Raw genomic sequence first — 19,103 nt, 5'->3', positions numbered from 1 at the left:
TGGATAAGAGCGTCTGCCAAATGCCATTAATCTAATGTAATGCAATGCAATGTAACGGTACCGTTTGTTCTCTGTTAAGGTCGGTCCGCACCAAGAACGATAACTATAAAAATGAGTATAAATATGGATGGTTGATGTCCGCAACACAACAATAATGACAAATTCAATGACACACAGTGTCATTGGGTGTGTGTTTTTTCCAGCTGCATTACTGATAAAACTCTGACAGCCAATCAAAATCCGACTGAGTTTACAGGGCAGATGACACAGCCGAGAGACTATCCACAGAAGGTTATCGTTCATCAGTGTGGATGCCCAGATCATCATGGTGATAGTTGTGGTTATAGTTATAGGTCACGGTGAACATGGGCTTTTAGAGTTAGTGCTGTGTAAGAACGTGTCTCCGTGAGCTGTGAGCTGGCAGCGCTAAAAATGAACAGCACACGTTCTGCACGGGCGGAAGAAGGAGGTGTCAGATTTGACAACCTGGCGATCACTGCGCCTCTCCGAATTGGAACGGGATGGGGGGTCAGAGGGACCTCCCTCTCCCCCACGCGTCAGGCTGTCAGAACCGGAGCTGCCGTCCGCCATGCAACAGTTACTCTTGTCAGAGGCGGTTAGCGCCCGCCCAAAGCCGCCGGGCCAGGTGAAGGCGAAGGATTTCACCTATCAGGGAGAGCCGAGAGGATCAGCCGCCGGGCTGCGGAGCCGCGCAGGATCGGCGAGGCCAGGTGTGCACAAATCTTTCTGATGTACGGGGAGGACGAGGAGGCGGTGTAGCATGATGCGAAGAGGCCAGGGCCCTGTTTCACTCAGCACGATGGATAGCTGCGCTGAGTAAACACCCGGGCCAGAACCTTCCTGGAATACGGACTGGAGTGAAAGGAGCGGTTCCGGGTTTTACCCGGTGCCGTTACCCAGCTAACTCGGTAATCCTGCTTTGTGCTGTTACCCAGCGAACTCAGTAATCCTGCTTTGTGCCGTTACCCAGCTAACTCAGTAATCCTGCTTTGTGCAGTTACCCAGCTAACTCAGTAATCCTGCTTTGTGCCGTTACCCAGCTAACTCAGTAATCCTGCTTTGTGCCGTTACCCAGCTAACTCAGTAGTCCTGCTTTGTGCCGTTACCCAGCTAACTCAGTAATCCTGCTTTGTGCCTTTACCCAGCTAACTCAGTAATCCTGCTTTGTGCAGTTACCCAGCTAACTCAGTAATCCTGCTTTGTGCCGTTACCCAGCTAACTCAGTAATCCTGCTTTGTGCCGTTACCCAGCTAACTCAGTAATCCTGCTTTGTGCCGTTACCCAGCTAACTCAGTAATCCTGCTTTGTGCCGTTACCCAGCTAACTCAGTAATCCTGCTTTGTGCCGTTACCCAGCTAACTCAGTAGTCCTGCTTTGTGCCGTTACCCAGCTAACTCAGTAATCCTGCGTTGTGCAGTTACCCAGCTAACTCAGTAATCCTGCTTTGTGGCATTACCCAGCTAACTCAGTAATCCTGCTTTGTGAAATACCCCCTGGGCAAAAACTGATGTTTTTGATGTTTGTGTACCACTGCTGCCCTGTTTTGCATTACAGCACAAATGCAAACTGTAACCACGTTTCCACATTCATGGAAAAAGGCAGATGAGCACAGACATCTAATATTATTTGTACAACAAATTATTGAATCTTGTTTCCATTATTATTGAAGAGAGAACATTAGTTCCTATATTGTGAGCTGGGCTAGATAGGAGCTAAATTAATGTGAAGTAATAAGATGTACTGTAATGTATAATATATAGTATGTATGATTAGATCAGTTTGCATTCATTTATATGTATTGGAATACATATTAGCTCTATGTGCAATCTATAATGATTAGTACAGCAACCAATATATTTATATGGCTCTATTGTTTAGGTTAGTTTATTATTAGTTTAGTTGAAACAGGGACAATGCACATTAATGAACATTACTGTAAATGCACTAGTTTTAGCCAGCACGCTAACTTCCAACTGTAGTCCCTGAGTGAAGTGTTAAATGCAATATTGTTTGTTATATTTTTGTTTGTGCATGTGTGTGTGTGTGAGAGAGAGAGAGAGAGAGAGAGAGAGAGAGTCATTATAGTCATTCATATATATATATTTTACATTTTTATCTCTCCATGCAATTTATAATGATCAATTATCGGTGATCAACAATATATTCATATGGCTATATTCCTGTGTGTGTGTGTGTGTGAGAGAGAGAGAGAGAGAGAGAGAGAGAGAGCAGTTCCCTTATCACCCTTATAGTCATTTATACATATATTAGAATTTTTTTATCTCTCCATGCAATTTATAATTATCAGTATGGTGATCAACAATATATTCATATGGCTGATATACAGTATATTCTTGTGTGTGTGTGTGTGTGTGTGTGTGTGTGAGAGAGAGAGAGATAGAGAGAGAGATACACAGACATAAGTAGTGACAGTATTTTTCCTTATCAAGTGGATTTTTGTATTTAACATTTTCCCTTTCATCCTTTGTCATCTTTCACGTTACACTTCTGATAAAAAAAGAAACGCACAGCACTTTGAATCTCCAGCCCTGATATAACGCGTAATTCGTACGCCCGCTTAAATTCAGTCACCTGACCTTCTGAAATAACACCTGTAGACAACGGAGGAATGTGAGATTAATCAAGATGGCAGCCGGGATTCGGGGGATCGTTTAGTGTCTGCGTAGTGTTCGCGGGGGAGTCTGGCTCCACCTCGCTCAGGAGAAGTGGCGTTTCGGCGTAATGTAGGTCAACCGCCGTTTGCTGAAGCGATCGTCAGTCACAAGACAACACTGCCTCGCTGTTGACAAAGCAATCCCAAATGCAGGAATGATCTACTGAGGTAGAAACTACAAAGCAGGACTAATCCTTACTCTATTGCCACGAGAAAAAAATCACTTTGTAATACCCGATATTTTTGAAGCCATTACATTTCTGCAAAAAAAAAAAAAGTAAATGCCTCAAATCTTTGTTGTGTCACCTCATGACACACACCCCCCCACACCCTTCCGAAGACATTCCACTTCCCCCTTTCTGGCTTTCAGACAAGCGCAAAATAATCCTGACAATTTTGAGAGATAAATTGTGTTTTTATGTAAGCACTCTCCAGCGCTGGGGTTGGGCGAGAGTGTTTGCCTTTGTAGAAGAATATCAGTCTTTGTGAAAGATATTGTTTGATGCACATTTGCACCCATGATCCATGAAAGACAGAGAAGTTTTAAGCAAAAACAAACAAAGAAATTGGACGTAATTGTCTGAGCGGGCCAAGCCGTTTGAAGGGGAATTAGTGTAAGCCCTTTCTATTATTCGTGAAAAAGACTCATTTTGCATGTTTACTCAGAACAGAGAAAGCATATGCACAGCATCCCCACGGCACCTTAGATTGTCTTTACCCCATGCTGGCTCAGGTACTGCTCACTGTAGCCAATCACATCTCTTCTGAAGAAAAGGACTGCCCCCTGACAATACTATCCTCCCATCTATATGTTTCTATACAAGTTAACCATCTCTAAACACAGTGAGACCTGTCTGCATTAACCATCTCTAAACACAGTGAGACCTGTCTGTATTAACCATCTCTAAACACACTGAGACCGGTCTGTATTAACCATCTCTAAACACACTGAGACCGGTCTGCATTACCCATCTCTAAACATACTGAGACCGGTCTGCATTAACCATCTCTAAATACACTGAAAACTGTCTGCATTACCCATCTCTAAACATACTGAAACGGACTGCATTAACCATCTCTAAACACACTGAAAACCTATTGCATTAATCATCTCTAAACACACTGAAATCTGTCTGCATTAACAATCTCTAAAAATACTGAAACTGTCTGCATTAACCATCTCTAAATATACTGAAAACCTACTGCATTAACAATCTCTAAACACACTGAGACCTGTCTGCATTAACCATCTCTAAACATACTGAAACTGTCTGCATTAACCATCTCTAAACACACTGAAAACCTATTGCATTAATTATCTCTAAACACACTGAAATCTGACTGCATTAACCACCTCTAAACACACTGAAATCTGTCTGCATTAACCATCTCTAAAAATACTGAAACTGTCTGCATTAACCATCTCTAAACATACTGAAAACCTACTGCATTAACAATCTCTAAACACACTGAGACCTGTCTGCATTAACCATCTCTAAACATACTGAAACTGTCTGCATTAACCATCTCTAAACACTGAAATCAGACTGCATTAACCACCTCTAAACATACTGAAAACTGACTGCATTAACCACCTCTAAACATACTGAAACCCTACTGAATTAGCCATCTCTAAACATACTGAAATCAGACTGAATTAGCCATCACTGAACATACAGAAAACCGACTGAATTAGCCATGTCTAAACATACTGAAAACCTACTGAATTAGCCATTTCTAAACATACTGGAAATCAGCGAACAGACAGAAGACATGTAAAAAAAAAAAAGGTTATTCTTCATTTATCTGTTTCCCTGTGGATAATCATAATAATAATAAAAATAATCATTAATTAATAGTAATCTGGATAAATGATCGGCGATCTTCTGTAGAAAACTTCAACAAGCAATTTGAGTCAACAGCAGCAATCCATAATATTTTAATCCAGGATCAAAGGATGTCCATGAAATCTACAATATTAAATGAAGGCTAGTTGAGGGCATCTTTCACGGACTCCCCCTGCTCTGACCCTGTTCCAAATTTCATGGGCCCCCCTGCTCTGCTCCAGTTTCCTTTCAAAGGCATCCAGCAGTGGGGCTTCAGTTCCCAAAAATGTTTTTTAATATACTTCCTGTTTTAAGATGACTAAACACATTTTTTCATGGCCACGTGAGGAGAAGGACAGAAGTGAACACACAAATTCTACGTAGGGCACAGGATGTGTTCCCACACTCACACTTCGGTCAACTACGTAACTGTTTTGGATTGAAACGCTTTTTCGACTGAGCTTGTCTGGTGTACTGGAACCTATGCCGTCCAAAAAGTGCAAACCCCACCTTCTGGTCCTCTTGGTTGCCTCATTTGTGCCCAGGCAAGATCAATCGAGCACAAAAACAGCACCCAGGTCTGTGACAGATGCACGTGACTCTGCAGATGTGTTTCCCTGGTAACACCTGACAGACACGCACAGGAAGTGCTCCCGTAGTGAATTAGTTTCACTTCCTGTCTGTGAAATTCCGTAGCCAGTGCTCTAACCTCTGTACCATGTGTCCGGACACCACACACACACACACACACACAGACACCACAGACACACACACACTCACACACACACACAGACACACACACACACAGACACCACATACACACACACACACACACACACAGACACCACACACACACAGACACACACACAAACCCACACACACTCACACACACACACACACCTCACACACACAGACACTCACACAATCACACACACACACAGAGACGCCACACACACACTCACACACACACACTCTCTCACACACACACACACTCACAGACACACACACACACACTCACTCACACACACACACAGACACCACACACACACACACACTCACACACACACACACTCACACACGCACTCACACACACACACTCACACACACACACACACACACACACACACACGCACAGACAATAACAAAATCAACTGCTTATTAAACCTGTGAAGGTGCCCCCAGTATAATCCTGCTTTTGGCTCAATCAGAACCACAGTTTGTCCAGAAGCCAAGGAGCAAATCCGGGGGGCGCAAGCTACCTGTGCCTCCTCTGGAATTCACTTAGTGACCCTCACATCTATTGTATTACATTTTTAAACGTGTTTTAGTCACAGATTTAATTTCACTTCTTTGTTTCACAGGGGAAGATCCGTTGAGAACACATTTCTCTTTCTCAAGGAAGCTGTGGGAGAAATGCCAGAGAGAACGGTAGCAAGTCGAGGGTGAGAGAGAGAGAGAGAGAGAGAGAGAGAGAGAGAGAGAGAGAGAGAGAGAATAGTTTTTTAGCATAAGGGCCATGGTCAAGGGCCCAGTGGAAGAGTTTTTCCCTGTTCCCTTTAGGGGGCCCCACTTAATTTCTCCAGATTTCGTTCAGTATCCCTATGTGACCAGCGGGGCCTCGAACCAGCAACTTTCCGGTCGCCAGTCAAGCAGCCGACCGCTAGGCTACCCCGCCGCCCCCAAAATAATAAAGCGCGGAGGCTTCCTCCCTCAACTCTTCATCACAACGTCACGCCTGTGGGTCCGCGTGCAACGCCGCGGCGGGTCTGAATTACGATCCGGTCGGGCCGGGCGGGCTTTCGACACGCATCCAAAAGATGACGGATTAGCCGGCTAGCCTACTTTGCCAGAATGAGAAAGCGGATCAATAACTACCCACCTGAGGTCCTCCTTTTTCATTATAGACTAACGGCTGGACGTGTGGTATAATGGTGCGGGAACTTGGCTGGTAACATAAAGTTTTGTGCAGATTTGAATCCCAGGAGGTAGGACACTGTTGTTGTACATTTCAGCAATGTGCTTGGCATGCATTTCTTCAGTATAGCTATGTCCAGTTGTATAAATGGATAGTATGATATTTTTTTAAATTTTGTTATACTATGATAGGTAGTGAGTTTAGTGATCCACTGGGCGGACATGAGATTTAGACCTACTACACGGGGAAATTAAGCACTTTCCATAATAATTCACATCCATGGAAATTAAATTATGTGCTTGCAATGTGCATATTCACATTTAAACAGAAGGTTAGATCTGGGTTACAGACAATGTATTTGCTTTAAAACTATGAATAAAAGACACTCGGTAATATGACGGCTGTGTCGATGTTAGCTTTTCACAGAACAGGAAAAAGTATCAACATCTGTTACGTATCGGCTGGAAAAGGTGGAGTGAACGAGCTGTTCTGCACCTCTGCAATGCATCGCCTCCGAACGCGAACTGGCTGCACCTTGACGGCTCGTGGTTTGTTTGCAGCTGCCTGTTCTAAATCAGGTCTTGCACGTCTCACGTGCCTGCTCGTCATAATTCGGACGGATCTCGTTTTTATTGTTCGACGACGTTTCCATAAATGCACACTGGGTTGTTTGCGCAAAGAAGCCTTTAAGCCTACGAGGGACATTTAACTGTTTACAAATCGTAGCGTTTCAAATGCTATTAGACGGTCCAGTTTCAGTTGGACAGGTTTAAGTGTACAAAAACAACAGCTCTTATAAGTATACAAAAACTTTTTAGCGAAAGGGTGTGGCGGACATGTCACCTGTTACGGGAACATCGCCGGTGATTTTCTAAACAGAGGGCAAAGTTCAATCTTAGGATTCCATCTAGTGTAATGTAATACCATCCAACATTTCTAGCACTGTGGAAGCCACGTGACGTCGCCTTTTGGGCGTTTTACCTCTACTTTTTACTTGATGACGCATCATCAATTGCAGAGACAGTCTAATCTGATTGTCTGAATCTGTTGTACTGGCATAATTTGTATGGACATTTATTCCATCGGTTAATGTCACCGATCGGCCCAAAGAGGCCACACCTGGTTTCCCCAGGTCTGAATAATTCCATTCCCCTAAAAAAATGATCGATGTTTTACATACCATCTAAACGTGTCGCAGGAAATCGCACATTTTGCAAAAATCACACTTGTTTTTTTTTTACAAACCATTTAGAAATGTCATGAGCGTGCGAGACACATTCCAGTACTTTTTTAGTTTGGGTGTTCACATTGCCGTTACCATCGTGATATGTGCGCCAGTGTGTGGATGTAGCTATTGGGTAAATTGTACGCAGTGGCTAATGTTATCTATTTGGCTACGACACTATATCTAACACAGTAAAGAACATTTTGCAAATCAGTTTATGTGACTATGGGTTGCGCGAGGTGAAAATAACTGACATCAGCTACAATTTAAATGTGTATGTGAACGTATAACTGTGGCATTGCAGTTCAGTATAACGGACATGAGCTAAAGAGCGTTTCATTCGTTTCGGCGCTAGGCTCAGTAAGCTATCTGTACGCGCTGCAATGTATTTGCGCCGAAGATGCCGTGCTGCTCCTCCTTTTATTGACAGACAGTCAGCGAAACCAATCAACGGACGCATTCATAAGTAGCCAGCGAGGATTGCCCAATGAGAAACCGGCAGCGCGAGCCCTAGCTGTCAGAGCTGCAACGCGGACAAAGACGGGCAGTATAGATACGCGGAGGGCGCTCTAGTGACTGGCAGTCGGTCTAGGTGGATGCTCCCGGCTATTGAAGAATTGTGTTGAGACGACAGCTGCTCCAGATACGAACAACTTCGCATGTCCTGCCTATTCGTTCAAACATATAACCAGGACAGATCGTCGTTTTCATTTAATTAAAATTAAACTATTACGCAGAAGAAGCATGTCTCTCATTGAGGAATACGAGGAAGGAGAATACGAGAGGGCACCCAAGCGACTTAAGACGGTAGATGTGGAGGAGGGCGAGGACCTGGAGGAGGGCGAGGATTCGGATTCGGCATCTGCAGGGCTGCTAGGAGACGAGGAAGATGTTGCTCGGGCAGACGGAGAGAAACGGACCCACTGGTCCGCCCCAAAATACGGATCTGGAAGAAAGGTAAGTTCGACGAGGAATCAAATCTACAAGATGCTAGCTAACCATGAAAGGTTAATTGTGTCGCTTTCTGCGTTCTGGAACACGGCAACGTCAACGCAATTTGCAATTTTAACAGTAAATAAATATGCTTGATAAGAAGGCCACTCAGCTTGCCGAGATCAAACGCAATTTGACAACCGCGGTTTACGCATTTCCTTTTTCATCATGTCTTTGAAATAATAAGCCTGTTAATGAAAGTTTTATCCTCCTGTAACAAAAGCAATGTACCAGCTATAGCAGCTTAAAAGCTAGTCGAGAGCGCGAGCTAGTCCGCCAATCTTACAGGCGGTTTTTAATCGGCTTGTTAATAAACGAAGTTTAGATCCGCGAGAAACGGCATTCTGGATCGCTATATGTAGCCGAGAGCCGCAGAAGTCCCCTCCCCACGCAGCCTATTGAAATACGCACACGTCTTGAAAACTATTTATCCAAAGACTGCTTGTGTCTGTCAACATATGTATTTGTCACTTAATGGGTTAGCCACGGCATTGGCCATGGCTCCGCAGATCCATATGTTCCGCCTTTTACAGTTGACCCTGTCTCGGAAGAGGTCAAGGAAACGTGCAAGCAAATGCTGCACTTGCCAGAACACAACCGAATGTTTAAGTGGTTTACCGAATAGGGACAAACTATACTTCACGACCCCATTAAGTGTCTAGGATTTGCGGCGTGCGCGCACGTACACGAGAAGCAAAAACGTCCCCTTATTACGCAATATAATGACAATGCAAAGTGACTGTGTTTGAAAAGGTATGGAAACCGATTCATTAAATTCAAACTCCTATAATGTGCGTTCGTTTCGGTGTCTGTTGGGATTTAGTTTGGCATAACTGCTGCAGGGCAATGTGTAGCGTATTCTAAACGCGCAGTCCTTGCACTAACGGAAAGGTATTGTACGCCAGTGACTGTGGATATCAATGGTGCTCCACTGTCCATGCGTTGTAAAATTAAAATGAAGAAGTTATGGTTGGAATAATGAGTGCAACGGTATATTCCCACTGTGTTTATATACATACTCATGTTTGATGACGCATTTTGGGTTTATTGTACCACAATAATTAAGCGGTCATTAGCCTGCACCTAAGCCTGGCTGCGTGGAGTATTTTAGGCTGTCATTAACAGGAACTGACAGTATTTCTAAATGTTTCTTATTCATTGAAAAGTGCGATAACATACGGGTATACAATCGCTACCATGTTCGTCAAACCGTTACATATAATCACTGAAAATATCAATATAAAATGTTTAAAAAACAACGAGTCGTTACACACACACTTTTATAAGGAGAGACGGGAGTGTTGTACGTAGGTGTCGTGTGCCACGTGGTCCTCAACGACCCTGTCAACTCTACTTACCGTTATATTTGTTTCGAATATATTTTGTTTTGAAAGGTGATCATTTAATGATGGTGCGGTTGGCGTACTGGAACGGCGTTGCTATCTGTTTAATATTACAATTTATTTAATATAAATTGTAATACTGTGTGCATTTTTCTGTGACGTGTATCAGATTAGCACAGGCTCCTTCTCTCTGGACGCATACGTGGATGAGCAAAGCCGGACACCGTGGTGTTTCTGTTTGTGAAGCCAGGTCTCCACTGCCGTAAGGCAGTCTCTACCAGTGCACTGTATGTCAGTAAATCTGGGTTCACATCACTTGGAGCCAACGTACGCAATCAAGTGCAGCCTGTCCGTTTTAGGGAAATCACATTTATGGTGATGTATTGCGTCTCTCAGTGCTACCCGACTTGCAGCGGCCTACTCGATCAGTGGAGGGTCGCGGGTGAGCGCTGCTGTCTCCCCGTAACCCATGGCAGCATGACTTTTGACAGGGCGAGAGCCATTTCGCACAGTGTCATTCTAAGCCGCGCGCAGAGGGTGAGCGCGAGCGCGTCAGGTGTGATGCGGCGCCTTGTGCAGCGGAGCGGTGCCGCGAGGGCCTTGATAAAGATCTGGACTCGCGGCAGGAAAAAATTGGACCGGACTCAGGGAGGGGAACGAGCCTCCCCGGTCGGTGTGGTTTATTATTTATCGGGGCTCTATGGAATGCGCTCTAAAGCAATCGCAAGTGTTTTGTTCTATACAGTATGGCCATTATAGCCTGTTATGCTTTTATCAAACTTTGCCACAGAATTTATTTTACACAGAATATAGTACAAACCTTGCAGATTCCTGACCATTATGCAAAGAAACATGTTCTGTCGTGCACACAAAAATAGTTTCAGCTGCTTACAAGGACCATAATCGGTGAAGGTCCTCACTCAGCGATGGTGGGTCTGTTACTGTTACAGAAAAATGTTTTTTAAGCTTAAGGTTCTGATAAGGCATGAGCTTGGGGATGAGCAAGGCAATCTGTGCCAAAGATGGACTGGGTACTGCAGGGAGGCTGCAGGGGCTCTGGAAGATGTGTGAGGTAGCTATGTCTAGGAGACCTGCCTCAATTACGTAATTGTTTTGGATTTGATTTTTTCTGTGCTCGATTGATCTTGCCTGGTGCAGTTGAGCCAACCAGTAGGACCACAAGTCTCGGCTCGTAAGTCCTAATACACCGGACAGACTCAGCAGAGTATAGAGAAGTGTTTCAATGCAAAACAGTGACGTATTTGACGCAGGTCTGAATTCTAGAGCGGGGGGAGACCGGGCAAGAAAATGTCCGGTGTGGGTGCAGGTTATCGTTTTGGCCCTACTTATCGTGGTCTTCATTGAATAACACTTTTAATGTAAATAAGTCTTAGTCGCTAGTGGGGTGAAAGGTTGGTGAGGATTCTTGGGGCCCAGCTGGAGGGGGGGGTGGGGGGGGGGGGCACAGCTGGAGAGGGCCCACAAAAATTCCAGCAGGATGGGGGGCCCGGAGCGATCATCTTCCGGGGCAGGGGGGCCCAATCGTGAGCCACGGAGGGCCGAAAGCACGCAGGCTTTCATTCCAACCAATCACGGCACCAGCTGATTTCACTCATTAGGTGCCCCCCTCCCCGGTTGAAGGTGTGTTAATGAGTGAACTCAGCTGGTGTGGTGATCGGTTGGAATGAAATCCTGGCACACGTTCTAGTGCACCCAGTGTGCCTAGCTGCATCCCTTGGTCTTAGTGCTGGGCGGGGGGGAAAAAAAAACCCTGCACCTACACTGGCCCCCGTTTATTTTTGGATCAGATTGGACCCCCCCCCACCGATCGAGAGAGAGAGAGAGAGAGAGAGAGAGAGATGAGAATGCCGGGTTCCCTAGTGCAGGAGTCATTGCCACGGTAACCACTGGCACGCTGAAGTGTAGATTCCGGAACGCCCGGCGCGGTGATGTGCCCGGTATTCCGGAATCCCGGCCGTGGGGGTGGGACCGGGGTGTCGGGGGCGAGGCCCTCGCGGGGGTTTGAGAGATTGCTTTGGGGATTCGAGAAAATCGATTTTGTGCGGTTTTTTTTTTTTTCCTCGTTGCATCACCTTTAATTGCGCTGGAAGGAAGGGGGACTGGCCGGAACACAGGCACCATCTGGGAGGTGAAGGCTCCAGCAGACTGATTTCCAGCCAGGGGAAATAAAATCAATCAATCGGAAATGTCCCGGGTCATCAGCGCCGCGTGCATTGTTCAGATCCAGACAATCAGCAACGTCTCTGGATGCATTCCTCAGATCCAACAAATCAGCAACTTAACTGAATGCATTGTGCAGATCCAGCCAATCAGCATCCTCTCTCGGTGTATTTATCAGATCCAGCCAATCAGCAACTTACCTGGATGCATTGTGCAGATCTTGCCAATCATCATCCTCTCTCGGTGTATTTATCAGATCCAGCCAGTCAGCAACTTAACTGAATGCATTGTGCAGATCCAGCCAATCAGCAACTTCCAACGATTCATTGTTCATATCCAACCAATCAGCCTGGCAGCCTGAGGATTGTCTCTGATTTACATGACGGGCATGTTCCTGCAACAAAGAATAAATGTAGATATGAACACTATTGTATTGTTGTATCATTGTATTGTTTTTAATATGACGTTTCCTAAATGCTAGTTTGTGGAAATTAGACAGATGTAGAAATAGAATGAGAGTGTAGTAGTATTAACCTGTATCGAGCATTTGTAAGGGCTTTTTTTCGTCTTTCTGTTTCCAGGGGATTGTCCCGATAGCCAGTTTTACCCAGAGCTTTAGAGAGAAGTGTATTCGCACCTGTCTCTGCAGATAAGATCTGAGCCTCAGCCTTGAGTGGAGCTCTGATACCCGTTTCACAGACCGCGCAACATTTCTGTCTGTTACTCCTTGCGTCATCGTACCGTTTCCGTGCCTCTCTGCTCTGAATTTAATTTGCGCGCCCTTGTGCGAATTCATTTTACATTCTGTTTTACCGGGGTAAATAGTGTGGCTGAAGTCTATCGAGAGTCAACAAACTGTGAGATTATATCGCGAACAACGCACTATTCTCCCCAGGTTTGTTTGTGTTGAGAACGGAATGCATTAAGCACACAATGTTTCTCCTCCAGATATGTTTGCTTATAACCAGGTCTATTATCTTCAGAAGGGCTGCATAAGCGTGTGTTTTTATTAGTGCGTTGATTAATGCAGTGATTACAGACGAAAGTGCATTAGGAAGAGAGTTGTTCAAAGATGCTTGTTTTACTGTGCAGCCAGATGAACGCCGGGCAGTGCTACAGAGACGGCCTGACTCCTGTCGTTTTTGGCTTACTTTCACGTTCAGTTTACCGCCTTCCTTTGGTGAATGATGTTGATGAATTGCAGACAAAAACAAAATCAGAAAAAATCGAAACAAAAATCAACACAGAAGCAATAATCACAATTCACCGTAGAGTGGGTAAGAGCCAGCGTCTTGTTTTTGGGAGATAAATATTAACTGTTAGGCGGCTAATTGCGGTCTATTTGTCTCCTGCCGTCCCGGTAAAGTGCCTTGCAGGTGAATCATGGGAAATGCTGCAGACGGGTACCTGAGCACGGACTACACATTCCTCCACCAGGTTCTCACGTTTGTGCTTTTTTTAGGATTTAAACTTTTGTTATTTTTAGCTTTTGTTATAATTCAGCCGTCACAGCGGACAATCAAGGATGTATGTTTGCCCTTTTCTTAAACGGATGCTGTAGCTCTTTATATTATTTAACGGCCGCATTTCAAAGTTCACCACTGCCAGGGCGACGAGGCCAGTTTGTTTAATTATCATCGTCTCTCTCGCTCTCTCTCTGTTTTTTTAAAATTTTAACTGTCGGCCCCTCTCTGCGTTCCGCGTATTCGGGGATAAAGCTTCAGGTCGGAGGAGGCTCTTGTGAATCCCCGTCGTTCTGCGGTCGGCCAGTCATCGCACTGCTTTCCAGCAGCGTTGACGCTGCGTGGGCGTGCATGCAAGCCAACAACAGAGGAGTGTTACTTTTTTCTTTTTCTTCTTCTTCTTCTTCTTCTTCTTCTTCTTCTTCTTCTTCTTGTGAACGACATTCTCACGTACAGGTGGAGTGGCTCTGCTCTCTTGCCTCTGCGAGCTGACTTTCGCGCCCATTCCCATGCTCGACGCATTCCTGTTAATTTTCTACGCGGAGGCCGGTCAGCGCCTGACGGATGCAGTCCAGCGCGTGGTGTAATACATTCTCGGGGTCGCGTATTTGCATAGAATAAACCCCGCCGTTATCATACGCAAGTTGGCTCTCCTGGTTCGCGGAACTCAGATCAAACTGTCAAAACTGCGCGTCGCAAGATCAAATACGAATCAAGATTCAAGCGACTGCATTTTCCGCTTCTCGCCTCTGTGGTTGTTTTAGTGGAAAGGTTTGGGGCGGAATAAGAGAGGGTTTAGGAGCGGGCCGCCATCTTGTTTTCGGGTTTTGAAAAACGAGCAGCCGAAACGGCCGTGGCGCGTCTGTCCAATCAGGTGGCAGCCAGTGTTCTGCGGTAGGCCACGTCACTTGGTTCCTGCTGAGCACCAGTAGAGGCGTCTTTCTGACAGAAAACCGCTTAAATGATTTACATACCGCCCATCAGCAGGACAGTTTGGGGTGAGAACACAGCTTGAGGGGATCTCTCGGATCTGCTGCGGTGACGCAAGGCGGGTACGACGATGCTAAAAATACTGGAAAAGTCAATTTCCGGAAAAAACGAAACATGTAAAGGAGCGTAAGCATGGATCGCCAAAAAGAAATACCGAGGCACTCCGTCCTCAGGTGGAAAAAATAGAAAAAGCCTTTATTGGAGTGGCCACGTGATTAAAATCCAGCGGCCTTTGCCAGGCCTTTGTCAGGGTCGCAGCTCGAGGTGTTCCGGAAACGGCCCCCGTTTTGCGTTTTGCGGCTCCGTTCGCCCGCTTGCTATCGCGCTCAGCGCGTCGATGCCCCCCCCCCTCTCCCCCCCCCCCCCGAGACTGGGGTGAGTCCTCTGCAGCCTGAAGGCCACACAGGCAGAGTATCTCTTACAGGTCATAGGAACCGGGGCAGCCGGGTTAACGGTAATAGGAGTTGGGACCGAGCCGCCGTTTTAAGCGCTCGATCCTTTTTATTTTTTATTTTGATTTTATTTTTAGAACCGGATGCAACGCCGTGCGATACGCGAGGCCTTCCGCTCCAGAAACGAGGAGTTGAAGGCGAACCACGTGGTGAACCTTGTTTCATGTGCAGCTTCCCTCCGGGGGCGGGAAGGGGGGGGGGGGGCGGGTTTGGGCTGCGGGTGGAAACGGAAATGGTTGCAAACGTGAAAGCAGTGCAGGGGTGGCTGGCGGAGATCGCGCGTTGCGACAGCGTTTTCACGCAAGGTCACCTGAGTTTGCACTTCACAGGGCGGGAGAGAAAACAAGGCTTTTCTCTGGAATTAGCCATGAAGCGGTGTCGCAAGACTGTGAAACGGTGACCCGAGTTCGCTCTTCAGAGGGCGCGACGGAAACTAAGGGGCCTTTCTGTGGGGTTAGCCATGAAACCAGTCCGCCGCCCGCCCCACCTCCCTCCCACGTCTCCCGCCACCGGCGCGGCGCTGACATAACCCATAAACCACCGCACACGAGCAGGGGGGGCGGGGGGGGGAGAGAGGGTGTGCGTTCGTTTTTCTGGAGCGTCGGTTACGCCGTCCGGTTCGAGCTGAGGTTTGGCGGTCAGGGCTGCAGCTCGGAATCCGTATTGAGCTTGGATCGGTCCCGCGCCTGTGCTGGTGTTACGGTTTTGATGTTGCCGGGGTGGGGGGGCCACGCCGGGACGGGGGGACGGGGGGACGGGGGGGTTGTCTTTTAACTCGGCCACTCTGTGATCTCCGCCTTCAGAGGTGTCTGGAAAGACAGGAGCCCTCTGATGGAGCTCGGCAGAGCTGGCCTACTTAGCCACCGCTTCACAGTGCGACCGGCTAATACAGACGGCTCTGACATCAGAGGACCGGGGGTGGGGGGGGGAGAGAGAGAGAGAGAGAGGGAGAGAGACTGAGAGAAAAGAGAGAAGGGGTGGGGGAGGGAGGGACAGAGAGGGGGAGAGACGGAGAGAGACAGAGACTGAAGAAAAAAGAGAAAGAGAGAAGGGGAGGGAGAGAGAGACTGAGATGGAGAAAGAGAGGGAGTGAAAGCGAGAGAGAAAAAAGAAAGAGAGAAGGGGAGGGCGAGTGAAATGGAGAGAGAGGGAGGGAAAGAGAAAAAGAGACTGAAGACAGGGAGGGAGAGAGTAGTTAAGGAGAGAGACAGAGAGACTTGTTCTGCTTTTGTAATTTTCCCTGGTTATCCTTTCTGGAATTAACACTGAGATAACTTTTCTCTTTTTTGCAGAAGTACAGAAGTGAGACTGTTGCGTTTCTACGCTTTATATTCTTTATATATGCCAATATGCTTTATATTCACACGCGTACATAAAACGGCTTTCATTCTGAACCAGCAGGGTAGAGTGAGGGGGGCGGGGGGTTTGTGTCTACGTATGATCTGTGCTGTGTTTCTACGTGACTTTTCTGTGTAGCAATTAGCATTGTCTTTTATCTGGTACCTTTCTTTATTTAGTACCTTACATGCTTGTAACCCCCAGGTTTCATGTTAAAGAAAACAATTATTCAGCACGGCAGATATTTAACATAACATGTAGCCTATATAAATGAAATATTAAAAATATTAGTAACAGTTGTGGTGGTCACACCTATCATTGCCTGATTACAGAGTTAGTCTTGCCTGTGTGGTAACCTCACTGTTAAAACTGTATATCCTGTATTTAAAGTCGCCGTTATAGTTCTTTGGTGTGGCTGGGCCTTTCGTCACACTTGTCAGACTGATAAAAAAAATAAAACACTGAGAGTTTCCCTATGACTAATAACGCTGCAGGGAGGAACTGGAGCAATCTCGTCTCAGAAATGCAGGCGCTCCATTGGCCAGACTTCTTTTTTGAATAATTCTGACTGACTTGACAGAGCACATAGACCCACAGGGAAGTGCATTTTTGGTTCTAGCGGTACCAGCGTATGCACTTTGTTGTAAGTCGCTCTGGATAAGAATGTCTGCAATGTAATGTAAAGTGGATAATGTAGTTTTGCCCAGGTATGGGAGAGGGTGGGATGACGACATGATCTCGGCGCTCATTAGCGCCCCCTGCTGGTTGGGGGCAGTGCCTGCGAGTCCGCCAGCTGAACTGCACACAAAGCGTCCTCCTCCGCCTCATGTCTGTGCGAGGCAGGCTCGCTAACTGGCTGGCCTCCTGCGACGGGGTGTTTGAGTCCCGTTCGTGCTCTTGTTGACCGGAGGTCACATTGGACTGATGGGGGGGCGGGCTGATAGGGTGGCTGGGAAATCCCGGGAGCTGATAGGCTGAGGATAACGCACGAGGTTCTGGATCCACAAACGCGAGAGTTTGTCTCTGCGTGGCGTGAGACACCTCCCCCTACTCCTGCTCTGAAAAACTCGCTCTCGCTCTCGTACTGCCCTAGTGACAAGCATTTGTACCTTTTTAGACATTGTGAGTGTGTGAACAATCTGGACGTTTTAAACATGTCTCAACAATGGTTCTTTTTCATTAAAAAGAACAAATCACAAAATAATTGCTTCAAATTTATACTTCAAGGTACAATAGGTAATGTTGGACTTCTAACGGTCAAGAGAGGAATAGCAGCAACAAGCACCTTCAAACCACAACACTGTTCACCCCACCCCCTTTATCCGCAACACTGTTTATCCCACGCGCCGATGTTGAAACGCCATTGGCTGTGGCAAATGGAACCACATTTCAACCAATGAGCTTGAATTTAAGGACTATAAACACAGGCAGAGAGAGTGAGTCAGCGTGTCAGTGAGCCAATGGTCTTGTAACAATGTTTTAACACAAAATAAAATCTTACCTATTGTGCCTTTAAACTTACAGTATTTTATTTTTTCCACGGCTGGTTTGAGACAGAGGCCTGAGTCTGGGCCTCGCTGAAGGGCGCATTTATTATCCCCTCTCATCCGACAGCGCAGTGGCATAATTGGTGATTCTCAGCTCCTCGTGGCGGCTAATTACGACCATTAGACTGCTAATTACATCCATATTCTGCCTGGTATCATGCCTTTGGTGTGACTTTAGTCAGATGTCAACCTACTGAGGCAAGCGAGTGCATCCGGTTGCCCAGCATCAGGTCTGTGTGTCTGGGTATAGGTCCAGCATGTGGCCCTGGAGAGAGGATCAGAGTTAATATTGGTAAGATGGAGGGCAGATTGACTGTATACGATATAATAGCTAAATCCCCCCCCAGAAAAACTGTAATAAAAGAGGTAATCTGAGAGTGGGGGTGACCTGCGTTCTCCAGCTTTGAACGGACAATATTCACTGTGGTAAAAACTACACTATATAGGTCAGGATCAACACAAAACTTTAGTTTAGATCCTGGAGGGCCACAGTGTCTGCAGGTTTAACTCCAGTGCTGGAGGGCCGCAGTGCCTGCAGGTTTAACTCCGGTCCTGGAGGGCCACAGTGTCTGCTGGTTTAACTCCAGTCCTGGAGGGCCACAGTGCCTGCAGGTTTAACTCCAGTCCTGGAGGGCTGAAATATGTTTTGAATTTGTTGCCGTGTTCGTAAATTAGAGTTAGTCAGTATGTAAAACCAAATTTGAAAATTGTGCTCTGGGCTGTCACTTTGCAAAGGGGTGTATTGTGCATGCATAGATGGACATTTGCATGGAGTGTGATCATTTACAGTATGGGCAGTCAATGGACAAAGACAAAGCTTTTTTTATTCCAAACGCAGCACGAAAATACTTTGCATGCAGCACCCATGTTGAGCACAATGCTGCTAATTTAGGGTACATAATCAGCATGAAAAGACCTCTTCAGATCAACTGTCTACTACGAAAAGTACTGTGCAGATTTCGCAAACCCAACGCTCTCACTGAGGCTGCTAAACCGACAATCGATGATGTAATCACATTTCTGCCGCCGTGGAATCTTCGCCGCCATCCGTGACGAACACCGCGGAGAGCGTCCGCATCGGAGAGATCGAGTCACGTTTGACCGATCGACGTCTCGCGATCGTTTATCAGTGTTT

General features: G+C 46.3%; 1 protein-coding gene across 1 annotated transcript in view; it reads left to right on the top strand.

Annotated features, from left to right (window-relative positions):
- Positions 1 to 8,225: 8,225 nt before the first annotated feature.
- The window catches only part of LOC133121938 (heterogeneous nuclear ribonucleoprotein L-like), a 70,055-nt gene continuing 59,177 nt past the window's right edge, over positions 8,226 to 19,103 (top strand). The window contains 1 exon segment of the mRNA XM_061231523.1: positions 8,226 to 8,618. Within this exon segment, the coding sequence (XP_061087507.1) occupies positions 8,406 to 8,618 (213 nt within the window). The 5' untranslated portion in view covers positions 8,226 to 8,405.

Source organism: Conger conger, chromosome 2, assembly GCF_963514075.1.
Source record: "Conger conger chromosome 2, fConCon1.1, whole genome shotgun sequence".
In the NCBI taxonomy this organism is placed as follows: Eukaryota; Metazoa; Chordata; class Actinopteri; order Anguilliformes; family Congridae; genus Conger; species Conger conger.
This window is presented reverse-complemented; position numbering and strand designations above follow the sequence as displayed.